Source organism: Gorilla gorilla, chromosome 5 (assembly GCF_029281585.2).
Source record: "Gorilla gorilla gorilla isolate KB3781 chromosome 5, NHGRI_mGorGor1-v2.1_pri, whole genome shotgun sequence".
Lineage (NCBI taxonomy): Eukaryota > Metazoa > Chordata > Mammalia > Primates > Hominidae > Gorilla > Gorilla gorilla.
In genome coordinates this window covers 121,180,063-121,197,226 of record NC_073229.2, presented here as the reverse complement: position 1 = coordinate 121,197,226, position 17,164 = coordinate 121,180,063, and the positions used below count along the sequence as shown (strand labels likewise).

The following is a 17,164-nucleotide window of genomic DNA, read 5'->3' as shown; positions in this document are numbered from 1 at the left end:
AGTCCCCCCCCCGCCCGGTTATCGATGGTTTCGCTTTCTACGGTTTCAGTTACCCATGGTAAACTGCAGTCCAAAAATATTAAATAGAAAATTCTAGAAATAAACGATTCATGAGTTTTAAATTATGCACCATTCTGAGTGGCATGATGCAATCTCCCACCATCCCACTCTGTCCTACCAAGACATGAATCATTCCTTTGTTCAGCATATCCTCATTGTAGATGCTCTCTGCCTGTTAGTAACCTAGTAGCCCTCTGGGTTATCAGACCACTGTGGCAGTATCTCAGTGCTTGTGTTTATTTTACTTAATAATGGCCCCAAGGTGCAAGAGAAGTGATGCTGGTGTATTGTTATAATTGTTCTACTTTATTGTTAGTAATTGTTGTTAATCTTATTGTGCCTAATTTATAAACTAAATTTTATGACAGGTGTGTATGGATAGGAAAAAAACATAGTATATATAGGGTTTGGTACTTATCTGAGGTTTCAGGCATCCACTGGGGTCTTGGAATATAGCCCCTGTAGGTAAGGAAGGGATGCTATATTCTTCCTTAAAATGTGGATTTCACTGTGTACCCTCCAGAGTGCAAGACACAGTGGAGGTGCCTCAGGGCCTTTTACTTGCCAGGTAGGTACTGCCAGCTAAAGAAAGGATTGGGAAGCTAAAATATTTAAACCACTGAATAGTCTTAACACCACTCCTGAGAGAAACATTTTAAAAATTTTCTCCCATGTTTGCTCCATGTGCTACTATTTAGCTCAATTGGGTTATGTTTATAAGTAAATCTGACAGGGACTTTCTCCATATAAATGGATACTTCTACCCCTGAAGGGATGGTCCATGAGAAAGCAGATCCAATTAAGATTCCTGTCACTCTGCTGCCTGGCCTGATGCTCAGGTCTCCCGAGAAAAGTATTCTGCTGTGGGGAATACAGTTTCAATGATCATCAAAATGTAATGCACAGTGTTTGCATTATCAGGGCTATAGAAAAAAAAGTCATGTGAACTTATTAGGGAACCAAATGACAATCAAAAAAAAAAAGTTACTATGGTGAGACCTCTGACTGAATGAATATTTTTAAAGTAATTTTTCCCTTAACAGAGTATGATAGTTTTCTTGATTGCCAAAAGTCTTCAAAATAAGAACAGTAATGGTGATACAATATTTCCTTGTAAAGATCGTATTGAAGCATTCTCTGGGTCAGAGAAATGTATTTAGGGTGAATATCCCCCAAGAGATGGGTTCTTCTATGATTTTCAGAAGCCAAGGGCTGGAGTTACTGAATAATAAAGAGAAATGCAAGGGAACACAGATCCCAAGGCATCCTTCTTCAGAAGCCCGGATATGACATAATTGGTTCACAGCTGACAGAGTTAGCAGTGCCTGGAAGTGGAGAATTGTAAAGGGGACTATAAACGTCACTATCATTTGGTGCAGAGTTTCTCTCTCCACTGGGTTTCTGGAACCTCTTCATCAGTCTCCAAGGGACAGAAAAGGAGGAGAGCTCTCCGGAAATTAAGAGGAAGCTAACTAGGTTTCAACCCTTCCTCCACTACATGTAAGGTATTTATCACAGTGCTTGGCATATAGTGTATATTCCTTGACATCATCATAGCCAGAGTGTTAAACAATAAACTTTATCGTGGTTCGCAGTCCTATTTGCTTCCATTTCGGTCCTAAGGTACTCGAATTTCTAGAGGCTTATCCCAAGGCCTTTGGTGCTGGAAGTTCTACTTTCCAAGCAGGGCTCTTCTTTTTATAAAAGGGTCTTGATGTTTTCTGCTCTTCACTGTCAGGCTGGGTTTTTTGGTTTTTGCTTTTTGATTTTCTAAAAACACCTGCCTGCTCCCGGGTGGCTGACCTCTTGTCTAGTTTGGACTGGGATCCATCTCCCAGGCAACATTTCCATCAGAGTATTTCTCTTCCTTCTTCCTCATGCCTCTTCTACTCAGGACTGGTCTGAAACATGAAAAAACTTGGCCACAGTTTCAAAGTGAGGAGAGTAAGGGAGGCCAGGGTAACAGGATGGTCCCTCTTGCCCACCAGTGTAAGTGGAGTTTGTATTTTCTTAGATTCACTTTGTCCTTTTCTCTCTAAGGCAGATCTGCCCAGAGTCAGTTTATGTCACCATTTGCTTCCAACCTTGCTCCCAAAACAAGCCCTGCAGAGCAAGAGCAGCCTGGCCTCTATGCCCTCCACCACTGGTTCTGCTGTAATAATGGCCTCCATGCATGGCTGTGCAAGGACACCCACGAAGACTGCACTGCATCCCAAGCTCTATTCAAGCAGTGTCCCAAACACAGTGTGCCCAGAAGAAGGGCATATTTCTCATTAGTGCAAAGGCAGAGTGAATGCTTATGCAGCCCTGTTTGCTACTTGATAGGAAATGCATGCATTTTCAGAATATGTATTAATATTAAGAGGAAAATTTGCTTTTTCTTTAAAATTTCCTGGATGAAATCTGTAGGCCAATTTTAAGAAGGCTACACTTTAGAGCAATGTGTAGGAGGAACACGCACACATCTTGTTACACTTAGAGGCATTCATTCATCACTCCCACTCTATACTTCCAATTTCTCTCCAAGACAGCAACAATTTTCAGACACTTAAAATACATACATTTCATACTATGCATATTACAACTGACTAAACATATAATCAACTGTTAGAAATAGCTATAGGCAGATACACTCGATGTTAACCCTGAATTTTTACAAATCTATATACATATCATGGCTAAAGACTACATGTCAGTGAATGTCCCTAATACTAAATAACAGTTAAGAAACTGAAGAATTATGCTTTCACTCACATTCCTATGCTCCAACCTTTTTGCTTAATATTAATGTCGATTCCATAGTAAGAGAAAGCAGCTGTTCAACAATCTCAAGTAAACTGCAACTTCGTTCTTTTTGCCATCAGCTGTGTCCATGTCTCAAAGGGAAAATAGATTTATTACAAATTAAAGATGTTTAAGAACCAAACTTTCTTGGATGTTGTTCAAGAAAGGCTGTAGAGGTATCAACTTCTACTCTGTGGCAAAGAGTGATCACATAGGGAGAACAAGTCTAAGCCCTCATGGACTGACTTGAAAAGGCACAGTTTCCAAGTTTAGAAAACCACCAAGATAGTGGACTCTCTAAATGCCCAAACACTTTTCTGCCTCCTTCAACAAAGTATAACAAATATAACTTAATCTTTTCTTAATGACAGAGTATAATAAAAAATGAACATTTTTTATTGAAATTAGTAGGACTCGGTTTGACTAATTGGGCCAAAATATACGAGAGAATGATCTTAGTCAATTCACTGCATTTCCCTGGGCCTGTCATCTTTCAAGTGGGGTCACAGCATTCCTTAGAGCTGTTTTAAAGATTAGTTTAAACAGCACGCATAAAGTGCCTAGTGCTGTCCCCTGGCTTTTTCAGAAGGTGCTCCAGGAAATGTCAGCCCCTTTCCTGTCCTCTCAGCACACAATTTGAACAGATGAATTACTGCAGTATGCCACAGACTGTCATATGCCTCTGTGGATGCACAGTCAGAATAAGTCTCTGGTGTTTGGACAGAATAATTGCAACCCCAGATCTGGCCCTAGGACTTGCTTTTCTTTCTTTCTTTTTAAAGGCACTCACACCAGATATATTTTCATCTCATTTGGTTTTCTTTTTCTCGTAAAAGTAGAATTTAAGCACCTAAGGCATATGACTCCTGGGCAATGGGATATGGCTGCCCTTCTGCAAATATCTTCCTGCTTTCCAAGTAGGTTTCTTCACCTTCAAAAAGTCAGCTCTCCTTCTGCTATCTTCACTTCAGTTCACATTTCATAGATCCTTTGTGTGACAGGAATTACATGCACACACGCGTGCACACACACACGCACATACACATCAACTTAGCCATTCTGAAGGAAATCACAAAGCAATCAAGCAAGCAATAAGGCAGCCACATATATTTGCATGTGTATTTTAACTCAGCCTTCCCAGGAATTTGTGCTCTTGAGTTTCCTAATACTTCAAACATGCTTTACAGACCATTGCCTCTAAACTTAAACCGTTTAGTTGCTAATGCAGCTGAGTGCAGATATTATTTACTTGGGTAGTTTTACAAAAAAAAAAAAAATTATTTCATCCCATGGCACACCTATGAAGTAAGAGCTATGGGTTTTCAATCTTACTCTAGAGATGGGCAAATACAGATGTGACTGCATGTAATTCAAGTATAAAAAGAGAAATAATAAGACAGAATTTAGAGATGGTATCTTTCTTCACATCTGTAAACCAAAAAACACAAAATATATGATTTACCCACTTCACTAGGAATATATTTTGGCAACTCTGTGAATGATAATGGCCTGCCTTAATTTCCTAAGTCTTGAAATTTGGCTGGGCTAATCTTGAATTTGTGATCCATCACCCTTCTTTCTCCTGTTATACTTTCTACTTGATTAATGGCTTATTTCCTTTATACTTACTATTTTCTTCTAGCTGCCAGAGTTGCCTCAATTATTCTAAGACACATATCTTAAATTCTACTAACTCCAGAAAAGAGAATAAATGATATCATACGTTTTAATAAGCCTCTAAAGAAAACTTAGTGAAAAATAGAGACTACAAAGACAATAGAAAAGATTAATGAAAGTGAGACTTCATTCTTTGAAAAGATAAAATCAACAAAACTTTAGCCAGACTAAGAAAAAAAAGAGAAGATTCAAATAAATAAAATCAGAAATGAAAGAGAAGATATTACAACAGATATCATAGACATACAAAGGACTATAAGAGACTACTATGAATAATTATACACCTAAAAATTGGATAATCTAGAAGAAATGGATGAAGTCCTAGAAACATGCAACCTAGCAAGACTGAATAAAAAAGTAATAAAAAATCTGAACAGACCAATAGCAAGTAAGGAGATTATATCAATACTATTAATAAAAAATATCTCCCATTAAAGAAAAATCTAGGACCTTATAGCATCACAGCAGAATTCTACCAAACGTTTAAAGAAGAAAGAATATCAATCTTTCTAAAAACTCTTTCAAAAAATTAAAGAAGGAATACTTTCAAATTCATTTTATGAGACTAGCATTATTCTGATACCAAAGCCAAACAAAGACACTACAAGAAAAGAAAATTCCAGGCCAATATCCATGATGAACATGGCTGCAAAACTCCTCAAGAAAATACTAGCAAACTACATTCAACAGCACAGTGAATGATTAAAAGAATCATTCACTATGATCAAGGGAGATTTATCCCTGGGATGCAATGATGATTCAACATATGCAAATATTAATAAATAAATGCAATATACCATATTAACAGAATGACAGATAACAACCATACGATCATCTGAATAGATTCAGAAAAAGCATTTGACAAAATTCAGCATCCTATCATGATAAAAACTCTCAACAAGTTAGGCATAGAAAGAATGTGTATCAATACAATAAAGGCCATATCTGAAAAGCCCAGAGTTAACATTATACTTAGTGGTGAAAAGTTGAAAGCTCCTCCTTTAAGATCAGAAACAAGACAAGTATGCCCATTTTGACCACTTCTATTCAACATAGTACTGGAAGTTCTAGCCAGAGAAATTAGACAAGAAAAAAAAATACAACTGAGAACTCGAATAGTTAAAGCAATCTTGTGCAAAAAGAACAAAGCTAGAGCCATCACAAGAAGATGAGAAAATAAATAACCCAATCAAAAAGTTGGCAAAGGACCTAATAGACACTTCTCAAAAGAAGACATACAGATGGCCAACAGATATATGAAAAAAATTCATCATCATTAGTCATCAGGGAAATGCAAATTAAAACTACGGTGAGATATCGCCTCACCCCTACTATAAAAAAAGACAATCGATAACAAGTACTGATGAGGGTGTGGAGAAAAACCTTTGTGCACTGTTAGTGGGAATATAAATTAATACACCCATTATGTTAAACAGTATGGAGGTTCTTCAAAAAAGTAAAAATAAAATTACCATATGAACCAGCAATCCCACTTCTGGGTAATAGCCAAAGGAACTGAAATTAGTATGCTATAGAGACATCTGCATACCCATGTTCACTGCAGCATTATTCGCAGTAACTAAGATATGAATGCAACCTAGTTGTCCATCATCAGATGAATAAATAAAGAAAAGATGGTATGTATACACAACATACTGCTATTTAGCTTTAAGAAGCAGATAAATCCTGTCATTTGCAATGACATGGATGAACTTTGAGGACATTATGTTAAGTGAAATAAGCCAGGCACAGAAAGACAAATACTTCATGATCTCACTTATATGCTGAATCTAAAAAAGTTGAACTCATAGAAGTAGCAAGTAGAATGATGGTTACCAAAGGCTAGGGGAGGGTGTTTTCTTAGTCCATTTAGAGTTGTTATAAAGGAATACCTGAGATTGGGTAACTTATATAAGAAAGAGGTTTATTTGGCTTATGGTTCTGCAGGCTAAACAAGAAACATGGCTCCAGCATCTGCTTCTGGTGAGGGTTTCAGGCTATTTCCACTCATGGCAGAGGAGAAGCGGAGCTGGCATGTGCCAAGATCATATAGTAAGAGAGGAAGCAAGAGAGTGGGAAGGAGGTGCCAGCCTCTTTTTAATAAACAGCTTTTTCAGGAATTAACAGTGAGAACTCACTCACACCCTGAGGGAGAGCATCAGCCTATTCATGAAGAATCAATCAACATGACCCCAACATCCACCTACAGACCCGACCTCCAACACTGGGGATCAAATTTCAACATGAGACTTGGAGAGGACAAACATCCAAACTGTAGCAGGGGTGGATGGGCTAACGGGAGATGTTGATCAAAGGGTATATAGTTTCAGTTAGACAGCAGGAATAAGCTGTAGTGATCTACTTCACAGAATGGTAACTATAATAAATAATAATGCATTGTATAGTTCAACATTGCTAGAAGAGTGCATTTTAAATGTTTTCACCACAAAAAAAATAGGTAGGTTAGGTGATAAATTTGTTAATTAGCCTGATTTAATCATTCCACATTGTAAACATATATCAGAACATCACATTTACATCACATAAGTATATACAATTATTATTTGCTAATTAAGAATAAAATTAAACAAAAATAAAATTCAGTAGAAAAATGAGCTCCCACACATTCTTCAAGACACAAATACCACCCTATCTGTAAAATTGTGTACTGGTAGCCACACCTGACCACATGCATCCTTCTCCCACTCTGCTTTGTATTCTGCTTCTGTTATAACTCCAATACCAGTGAGGATTTTAATCATGTATTTGCCTGTCTTTCTCTCACTAGGATGTGAGCCTCTCAAGAGAAGACACTTTCATTTTAGCATAGAAGATACTAAATCCACGTTGGATGAAATGGTGTTAAAGGACAACAATTTATAAAAGGGGAGCTAAACATCCAGTCTGTATTTGAATTGATTTATTTGAGTAGTTCTCAAATGTAAATGGATATCCTCTGATGTCCTATAAATCCTATAACAATTTTAGTCATTAATGTATTAGGATTTCAAACCATCACAATCTACTAATCTAAATGCCTTCAATTCTGACTCTGAGATATGTGGAGGACATGGTACCAAGACGTTGGACATAAATTTTGGGGGCTCTAAATTTTTTGTCTTGTTTTTAAGGCAATAAAGCCATGATTGAGTCACCGAGCGTCAGTGATAACAATGAGAATCCATTATCTTGAAAACTCTTTTCCTTATGATAGCTCTTTAAGATATTCAAAAAATTACACCAGCAAGCACTGAGTTAAATTTAAAATACTATGTTCACTGGATCATATTAAAAAATCAAATTGCTTTACTTACCTTTCCATAACTTTAGTCATAAAATTAAGAGGATGTGAATCTTATTTTTAACATCAAAATAAGTAACAAGAACAATAACTAAATCTCATACCTCAAGGATAATCTCCTTTGATTAGGTGTAGTTAAAATGTTAAACTTTACAGATCACATTTAATACCATACCTGTCCTGTGTATGCAAACTCCAGAGCCTGCTTTAAGCCAAGGCTGGTCACACCGTGCAAATTAACCTCATCAGCTCCACTTTCAACCATACAAAGACTGAACATTGCCTGAGGTGAGGAAAGGGAGAAAGACAGTTATGAGACTTTGACAGCAAGGGAGCAAGACAAAATTCTAGAGAGACTAGGGGAAAAAAAAGTTTTACAAATTAATAATTGATTTTGATTTTTGAAATGCTTCTAGAAAGTGTCATTCACACAAACCACTGCAAATCATTTTGATGTCTGAACAGTTGCAATAACAACACACACAGGATGGCATTCCTCACTATATACAGTACTTCCATATGTAATACACAGTCTCATTTCGAGGTGATGGTATTTAGGCCCACCGAACGCTTTGTCTTGGTCCTGGATTCTCATTGCTACCAAGTTATATGCAGCAATGCCAAACATCCTGCCCAATAGGACATGAAAAGCCTTCATCTTCTGACTTCTCTGCTTTTTTCTGCCTCAGTCCAATGAAACAGCTAGTTCCTCTCATCTGCCATTGTATTAGTTCATTTTCATATGCTATAAAGAACTGCCTGAGACTAGGTGACTTATAAAGGAAAGAGGTTTAATTGACTCACAGTTCAGAATGACTGGGGAGGCCTCAGGAAACTTACAATAATGGTGGAAGGCGAAGGCGAAGCAAGGCACCTTTTTCACAAGGCAGCAGAAAGTAGAAGTGCCGAGGGAAGGGGAAGAGCCCTTTATAAAACCATCAGATCTTGTGAGAACTCACTCACTATCATGAGAAGAGCATGGGGGAAATCACCCCCATGATCCAATTACCCTCCATCTGGTCTCTCCCTTGACATGTGGGGATTATAGGGACTATGGGGATTACAATTTAAGATGAGATTTGGGTGGGGATACAAAGCCATGTATCACACACTCCATTTCAGTTGTTCTCGAAGTGTAGCCCTTGGACCAGCGACATCAGGATCACCTGGAAACGTGCCTGAGTACAGACTCTCAGGGCCCCAATGCAGATTTACTGAAACTGATACTCCAAGCAGGGCCCAGCAATCTGTGCTGTAATAGGCCCTCCAGGTGACTCTCATGCCCACTTGAATTTGAGAACCACTCAGCTATTCAGTGCAAGTGAATTTGCCCCCAACCAATTCTCCAAATGGCCAATTTACTGCAAATCAGTATGTCAAATGAAAATTTGAAATTAAAAAGACAAAAACTTGACAAATTAAAACAAATGCATTTTAAAAGGCAAAAAAAAAAAAAATACAACCCCATGCTAATTTGTGCACCTTTAATCTTTGACTTAAGAAATATAAAGAGAATTCAATTTTGTTTACTGATAATGAGAGAAGTTTTGTGGGAACTGTTCCCTGAGATTCTGCAGTTTAGCTAACTTTATAGTCATAAAAAACAAAAACAAAAAAACCTCACTATGCTATGTGGTATTTAGTTCATGCTGAATTTTTTTAATTTGAAAAATGTGATTTTTTTTTTACTTTTGCCAATGTATCAATATTCATCTTTTAGCAATTTTATTTATTTATTTAAATTTTATCAATGCCTAAGGAATGTACATATTTCAGGGGTACATATGATAATATAGTCATAATTTTTAATTGCCAAATCAGTGTATTTGAGATATCTATCACCTTAAAATGTCTTTTCTTTATGCTTAAAACATTCAAATTATTCTCTTCTAGCGATTTTCTTTTCTTTCTTTGTTTTTTGTTTGTTTGTTTGTTTTTTGAGATGGAGTCTCACTCTGTCACCCAGGCTGGAGTGCAGTGGTGCAATCTCGGCTCACTGCAACCTCTGCCTCCCAGGTTCAAGCGATTCTCCTACCTCAGCTTCCCAAGTAGCTGGGACTATAGGTGCCCGCCACCACTCCTGGCTAATTTTTGTATTTTTAGTAGAGATGGGGTTTCACCATATTGGCCAGGCTGGTCTTGAACTCCTGACCTTGTGATCCACCTGCCTCAGCCTCCCAAAGTGCTGGGATTACAGGCGTGAACCACTGCACCTGGCTGTCTTCTAGCTATTTTCAAGTGTACAATAGATTACTGTAAACTATAGTCACTCTACTGATCTAACACTAGCTCTTATTTCTTCTATTAAACTGTATATTTGCACTCATTACTTAATATCCCCATCATCCTCCCCCTCCCTACGACCCTTCCCAGCCTACTGGGTAGGGTAACCACCAATCTACTCTATGTCTTCATGAGATTCACTTTTTTTAGCTCTCACTATGAGTGACAACTTAACAATATTTGTCTTTTTGTGCTAGGCTTAGTTCACTTAACATAATGACCTCTAATTCCATCCACATTGCTGCAAATGACAGGATTTCATTTTTTTATGGCTAAATAATATTTCTTTGGGTATATATACCACATTTTCTTTGTCCATTCATTCACTGATGAGCACTTAGTTAATTCCATTTTCTTTTTCTTTTTTTCTTTTTTTTCTTTTTTTTTTGAGACAGAGTCTTGCTCTGCCACCCAGGCTGGAGTGCAGTGGCATGATCTCAGCTCACTGCAACCTCCGCCTCCTGGGTCCAAGCAATTCTCCTTCCTCAGCCTCCTGAGTAGCTGGGGCTACCGGCACGTGCCACCATACCCAGCTAATTTTTGTATTTTTAGTAGAGCAGGGTTTCACCATGTTGGCCATGCTGGTCTCGAACTCCTGACCTCAAGTGATCCACCTGCCTCAGCCTCCCAAAGTGCTGGAGTGCTGGGATTACAGGTGTGAGCTACTGCACCCAGCCCAATTCCAAATTTTGACTATTGTGAACAGTGCTACAATAAACATGGGAGTGCAGATATACTGATTTCCTTTCTTTTGGAGATATATATAGATATATATATATATCTATATATATACTGATTTCCTTTCTTTTGAATATATACTCAGTAGTAAAATTGCTGAGTCATATGCTAGCTACATTTTTAATGTAGCTCCATACCGTTCTCCACAGTGGCTGTACTAATTTATTCCCATCAACAGTGTACTAGGGTTCCCCTTTCTCCATATCATTGCCAGAATCTGTTATTGCCTCTCTTTTTGATAAAAGCCATTTTAACTGGGGTGAGGTATTTCATTGTAGTTTTGATTTGCATCTTCTGATGCTCAGTGACCTTCAGCATTTTTTAAAATATATCTATTGGACATTTGTATATCTTCTTTTAAGAAATATCTATTTTTGCCCATTTTTAAATTGGATTTTTTTTTTTTTTGCTAGTGAACTGTTTGAGTTTCTTATATATTCTGGTTATCAATCCCTTGTCAGATGGTAGTTTACAAATATTTGTCCCCATTCTGTGGGTTTGCTCTACACTTTGTTGATTGTTTCCTTTGCTGTGTAGAAGCTTTTTAGCTTGATGAAATTCCATTTGTCTATTTTTGCTTTGGTTGCCTGTGTTTTTGGGGTCTTAATCCCAAAAAGCCTTTGCCCAGACCAATGTCCTGGAGCATTTCCCCAGTATTGTCTTCTAGTTATTTCATAGTTGGGGCCTTAGATTTAAGTTTTTAATACATTTGGATTTGATTTTTGTGTATGGTGAGAGATAAGGGTGTAGTTTCATTCTTCTGCATATAGTTATGCAATTTTCCCAACACCATGTATTAAAAAGACTGTCCTTTCCCCACTGTATGTTCTTGGCACCTTTGCAAAGATAAGTTGTCTGTAAATGTGTGGACTTATATTTGGGTTCCCTATTCTATTCCATTGATCCATGTGTCTGTTTTTATGCCAGTACCAGGCTAATTGAGTTACTGTAGCTTTATAGTACATTCTGATATCTGATAGTGTAATGTCTTTGTTCTTTTTGCTCAGGGTGGCTTTGGTTATTTGGGGTTTTTGTGGTTCCATTTATATTTAAGATTTTTTTCTATTTCTGTGAAGAACGTCATTGAAAATTTGATATGGATTGCATTGAGTCTGTAAACTACTTTGGATAGTATTGTTATTTTAGCAGCATTAATTATTCCTATCCATGAATACGGAGTATCTTTCCCTTTTTTTGGCATCATCTTCTTTCATCAGTGTTTTATAGTTTTCCTTGTATAGATATTTTACTTCTTTGGTTAAATTGATTCCTAGGTATTTTATATTCTTTGTACTATTGAACTAATAGGATTTTATTTTAACAAATGTATTTTTTTATCCTCACAAGTCTATACATTTTAAATTAATATGTATAAGATGGACAATATAAACTGATGACCCATTATTCCTCGTAGAGATCTTCATTTCCATCTCACTGCATTAGAGAGTTTTATGTTTTCATAATGAAAAGGATTATTTTTGAGAGCTTAATTTATAGTTAAACCTTTTACTGTTAGAAACACTAAATTATTGCTCTCTTGCCATTTAAGAAATTTTCTAAAATATATTTTAAATACAATTTGAAAAAATAAAATAACATTCAAAATATCTTAAAGCTACTGGGAGTATTTAACATATAATATATTCAATTATATTTGATATATTAAAAAGCTAACATTCATAATGTATTTAACTTTCAGAAATTTACTTTATCATAAATTTTAAAAATTGAACATTTTTAGAACTGAGGATGTTCCACATAGTACAGCTTAGTGCCAACAGAAATTGCCTTGACCACTATATCCCCCCGTAGGGGAAAAGAGCAGGAGGATTCCTACAGTCTTTGCTGCTAAAGATCCCCAGTCTTTACCAACACAAACCCCAGCTGACAGAGATGCCTGGAGCCCATGCCTTGCATCCCCTGGAGCTGGAGGGGGCCACTCTGGCACCCTGCACCTGGTACGGCTTCACATGAGCCCACACCTGGGTGTGATGTCACTTGTCTTACACCTGCACTAGGACCTGGCACCCCCATGCACCATGACAGTGTCACACAATCCCCAAAACTAGTGCCCCTGCACATTCCTCAGAACTTGCACTGGACCCAGAACCACGACACAGCCCACCCATCATCACACCTCAGGTGATTATTTAAGAACCACCACACACCCCACCCATCATCACACCTCAGGTGAAAGTCTTCCCCACCAAAGCCAGTCTGTAATATCTGAAAGATGTAACTGCTCCTTCAAATGTTCAGACACCAATGCAAGGCTACAAGGAACATGAAATGTCAGGGAAACATAACACCACTAAAGGAATACGATAATTTCCAGTAATGATCCCAAAGAAATGGGGACCTATGAATTGCCTGACAAAATTATTGTTTTAAGAAGTTATCATCGAACACATATAGACAACTCAATAATATCAGGAAAATAATACATAAACAAAAGGGAAAGTTAGAGAAATGTAAATTTTATGTAATACATAAATGAAAGGGAAAGTTAGAGAAATGTAAACCACAAAAATGAAGCAAACAAATTCTGAAGCTGAAGAACACAATAAATGAAATAAAAAAATGCGACAGAGAACTTCAATACCAGACTCGATCAAGCAGAGGAAAGAATTAGTAAACTTGAATACTGGTCGTTTAAAATTATCCAGTCAGAGGACAAAAAAGAAAAAAGAATAAAAAGGAGTAAAGAAAGCCTATGGATTTTATGGAACAATATCAAGTAAACTGATACAGATTATGAAAGCTTAATAAAGAGAAGAGAAATAGAAAGGAGAAGAAAGATTATTGAAAAGGAATAATTACCAAAAACATTCTAAATCAGGGAAGGAAGTGGACATCCAGATTGATTAACCCCAAAGAATCCTAAATAAGTTGAATACAAAGAGATCTGCACCAGGATACATTATAATTAAATTTCAAAAGTTAAAGACAGAGAATTTTGAAAGAAGCAAAAGAAAAGTGACTTGTCATGTATAAGGGAACCACCTCCATAAGACATCAGTGGATTTTTTTTTAGTAGAAATGTTGCAGGCCAGAAGAGAGTGGGATGATACATTCAAAATACTGAAAGAAAAAAACTGCCAAGTATACAATATCTGGCAAAACTATCCTTTAAAAATAAATGAAAGAGAAAGTCTTTCCCAGGGAAACAAAAACTGAGAGAGTTTGTCACTCCTAGACCTATTTTACACAAAATGGCTAAGGGGGTTCTTCAAATTGAAAACAAAAACATGCTAAACAGTAACGTGAAAGCATAAGAAAACATAAATCTCACTGGCAAAAATATACAGACAAATATATAATAGTGTAACACTGTAATGGTGGTGTGCAAGTTACTTTTACCCCAACATTTAAAAGATAAAAGACCAAAATTTGTTGATGGATACACAATATAAAAAGAATTAAACTCTGACTGCAAAAACACAAAGTTTGGGGGAGGTGGTAAAAGTGTGGAATTTCTGTGTGCAGTTAAGTTGTTATCAACTTAAAATAGACCATTGTAACTACAAGACATTTTATGCCAGCCTTGAGGTAACCACACAGAAAAAAACTTATAATAGATATACAAAAGATAAATAGAGAAGAATCAAGGCAAATACTACAAAAATAATCAGATAACAAAGGAAGATGGCAAGAGAAGACGAGAGACCACTTTTATTCAACTTAGTACTGGAAGTCCTTCCCAGAGCAATTAAACAAGAAAAAGAAATAAAAAGCATCCAAATGGGAGAGGAAAAAGTGAAATTACCTCCACAGATAACATGATTATATATGTAGGAAACCCTGAAGATTCAACCAAAAAACAATGTTAGAACTAATAAATGAGTTTAATAAAGTTTTTTGGTGCAAAATTAACATATAAAAATCAGTGGTATTTGTATACACAAACAGGAAAGTCATCAAAAAGAAATTTAAGAAAACCATCCCATTTACAATAACAAATAAAATACTTAGGCATACATGTAATCAAAGAAGTAACAGACTTGTTAACTGAAAATTATAAAACATTGGTGAAGGAAATCAAAGACACAGATAAAATGGAAAGACATCCATGTCCATGGATTGAAAAAAATGTGTTAAAATGTTCATACTACCCCAAATGATCTATACATTCAACACAACCCCTATCAAAATTCAAGTGGCATTCTGTATAGAAATAGAAAAAAAAAAGCTAAAATCAAATGAAACCACAAAAAGACCCTGAATAGCCAAAGAAATCTTAAACAAAAAGAACATGCTGGAGGCATCACACTTCCTGATTTCAAAATATATTACAAAGCTACAGTAATCAAAACAGTATAGTACTGTCATAAAAACAGATATATAGACCAACAAACGGAATATCCCAGAAATAAATCCATGCATCTATGGTAAACTGATCTTTGACAGGGTGCCAAGAACACACAATAGGGAAAGGACAGGCTTTTCAATATACGGTGCAAGAAAAACTTGACATTCGCATGCCAAAGAATAGAATTGAACCCTTATCTCACATCATATGCAAAAATTAACTTAAATGTATTAATGACTTAAATGTAAGACTTGAAACAATACAGAAGAAAATGTAGAGGAAAAGCTCCTTGACATTGGTCTAGGCAATAATTTTTTGGATACGACACCAAACTACGGGCAACAAAAGCAAAAATAAGTGGGCTTGCATCAAACTAAAACCTTATGCATACCAAAGGAAACAATCAACAGATTAAAATGGCAACCCACAGAATGGGAAAAATATTTGCAAACCATATATCTGATAAAGGGTTAATATCCAAAATATTTAAGGAACTCAAAATTCAATAGCAAAATAAATAAATAATTAAATAACTGAATTTTAAAATGGTCACAGGACCTGAATAGACATTTTTCCAAAGAAGGCATACAAATGGGCAACAGGTACATAAAAAGATGCTCAACATCACTAATCATCAGGGAAAAGCAAGTAAAAACCACAATGAGGGGTCTCCTCACACCCATTAGAATAATTATTACCAAAAAGACAGAAGATAAGTGTTGGTGAGGTTGTAGAGAAAAGGGAATCCTTGTTTATTGTTGGTTGGCATGTAAATTGGTACAGCCATTATGGGAAACAGTAGAGAGGGTACTAAAAAAAATTTAAAAAGAACTAGCTTATGAGCTAACAATCTCACTTCTGGGTATGTATGCAAAGAAAATGAAATTAGTATCTTAAAGTGATAGCCACACTCCCATGGTTATTACAGCATTATTTACAATAGCCACAATACGGAAACAATCTTAATGTCCCTCAACGGATGAATGGATAAAGAAAATGTGAGACATACACACACATACGAACATTATTTAGCCTTAAAAAAGAAGAAAATCCTGCCACTTGCAACAATATGGATGAACTTGGACGACATTATGCTAAGTGAAATAAACTAGACACAGAAAGACAAATATTGAATGATCTCACTTATATAGGCATATGGTGGGTTTAGTTCCAGACCAACTTAATAAAGCAAATATCATAATACAGTGAGTCAGACATATGTTTTGGTTTCCCAGTACATATAAAAGTTATGTTGACACTATACTGCGGTCTATTAAGTATACATACAAAGTGAACAGTGCCTGACATATGGCAAGCTCTTAGTAAAATTTATATTTTGTGGTAACAATAAAATGTAGTGAAGTTTCTTTTATGTATTCCCTGGCTAAAAGGATTGATATGTTAGGAGAAGCACCAGTTTCTGTTGTTGTTTTTTTAAATCAAGTGTGACTATAGATAAAAAAAAGCTAACAGGAAATTGCCTTTAGAGTTAAGTAGATTTTGTTTATGCATTTGCAGAAGATTACCTGAAATTCCAAAATTAAAAAACAGATCACAGTTAAATAAAAACCTTTAGTTTATAAAATGTTGAATTTGCTTCTGAACTTCTTGAAAGAACCTGAAAGAAATTTCAGTTGTTTTCAGTGTCTGCTTTTTATTACACGAGTGGTTAAGTTTTTAACATTCCCCACACCAACCAAGTTCTTTTTTCAGATCTTCCAAGTTGTAATTGCCCCTGATGTGCTGACCGCCTGCTTGCCACCAATCCCGTATATACAGCAGGACTCAAAATAGCTTAAACTGCAGAAGAATGATCTGGGTTAATGAAATGGAAAAACTTCCTGAGAACAAAGGTTAAAAAAACAAAATAGGCTGCCAAAGGAGTTTTAAAAATCGACATTTCTAGGGTCTTTCAAAAGTAATCAGGATAACACTGGCATAGAATAGGGATACTCATCAGAGAGTTAGTAGAGTTGGGAGGAAAACACAATTCCTTAAATAATGTATATCTA

At 36.2% G+C, this 17,164-nt stretch overlaps 1 protein-coding gene across 6 annotated transcripts in view; it reads right to left on the bottom strand.

Moving 5' to 3' along the window:
- KLHL32 (kelch like family member 32) overlaps positions 1-17,164 on the bottom strand; it is a 242,441-nt gene that overhangs the window by 90,754 nt on the left and 134,523 nt on the right. For all 6 annotated transcript variants that reach the window (XM_019030173.2, XM_004044430.4, XM_055392009.2 and 3 more), the window contains one exon: positions 7,998-8,105. In XM_019030173.2, the coding sequence (XP_018885718.1) occupies positions 7,998-8,105 (108 nt within the window). The remainder of the gene's footprint in view (positions 1-7,997; positions 8,106-17,164) is intronic.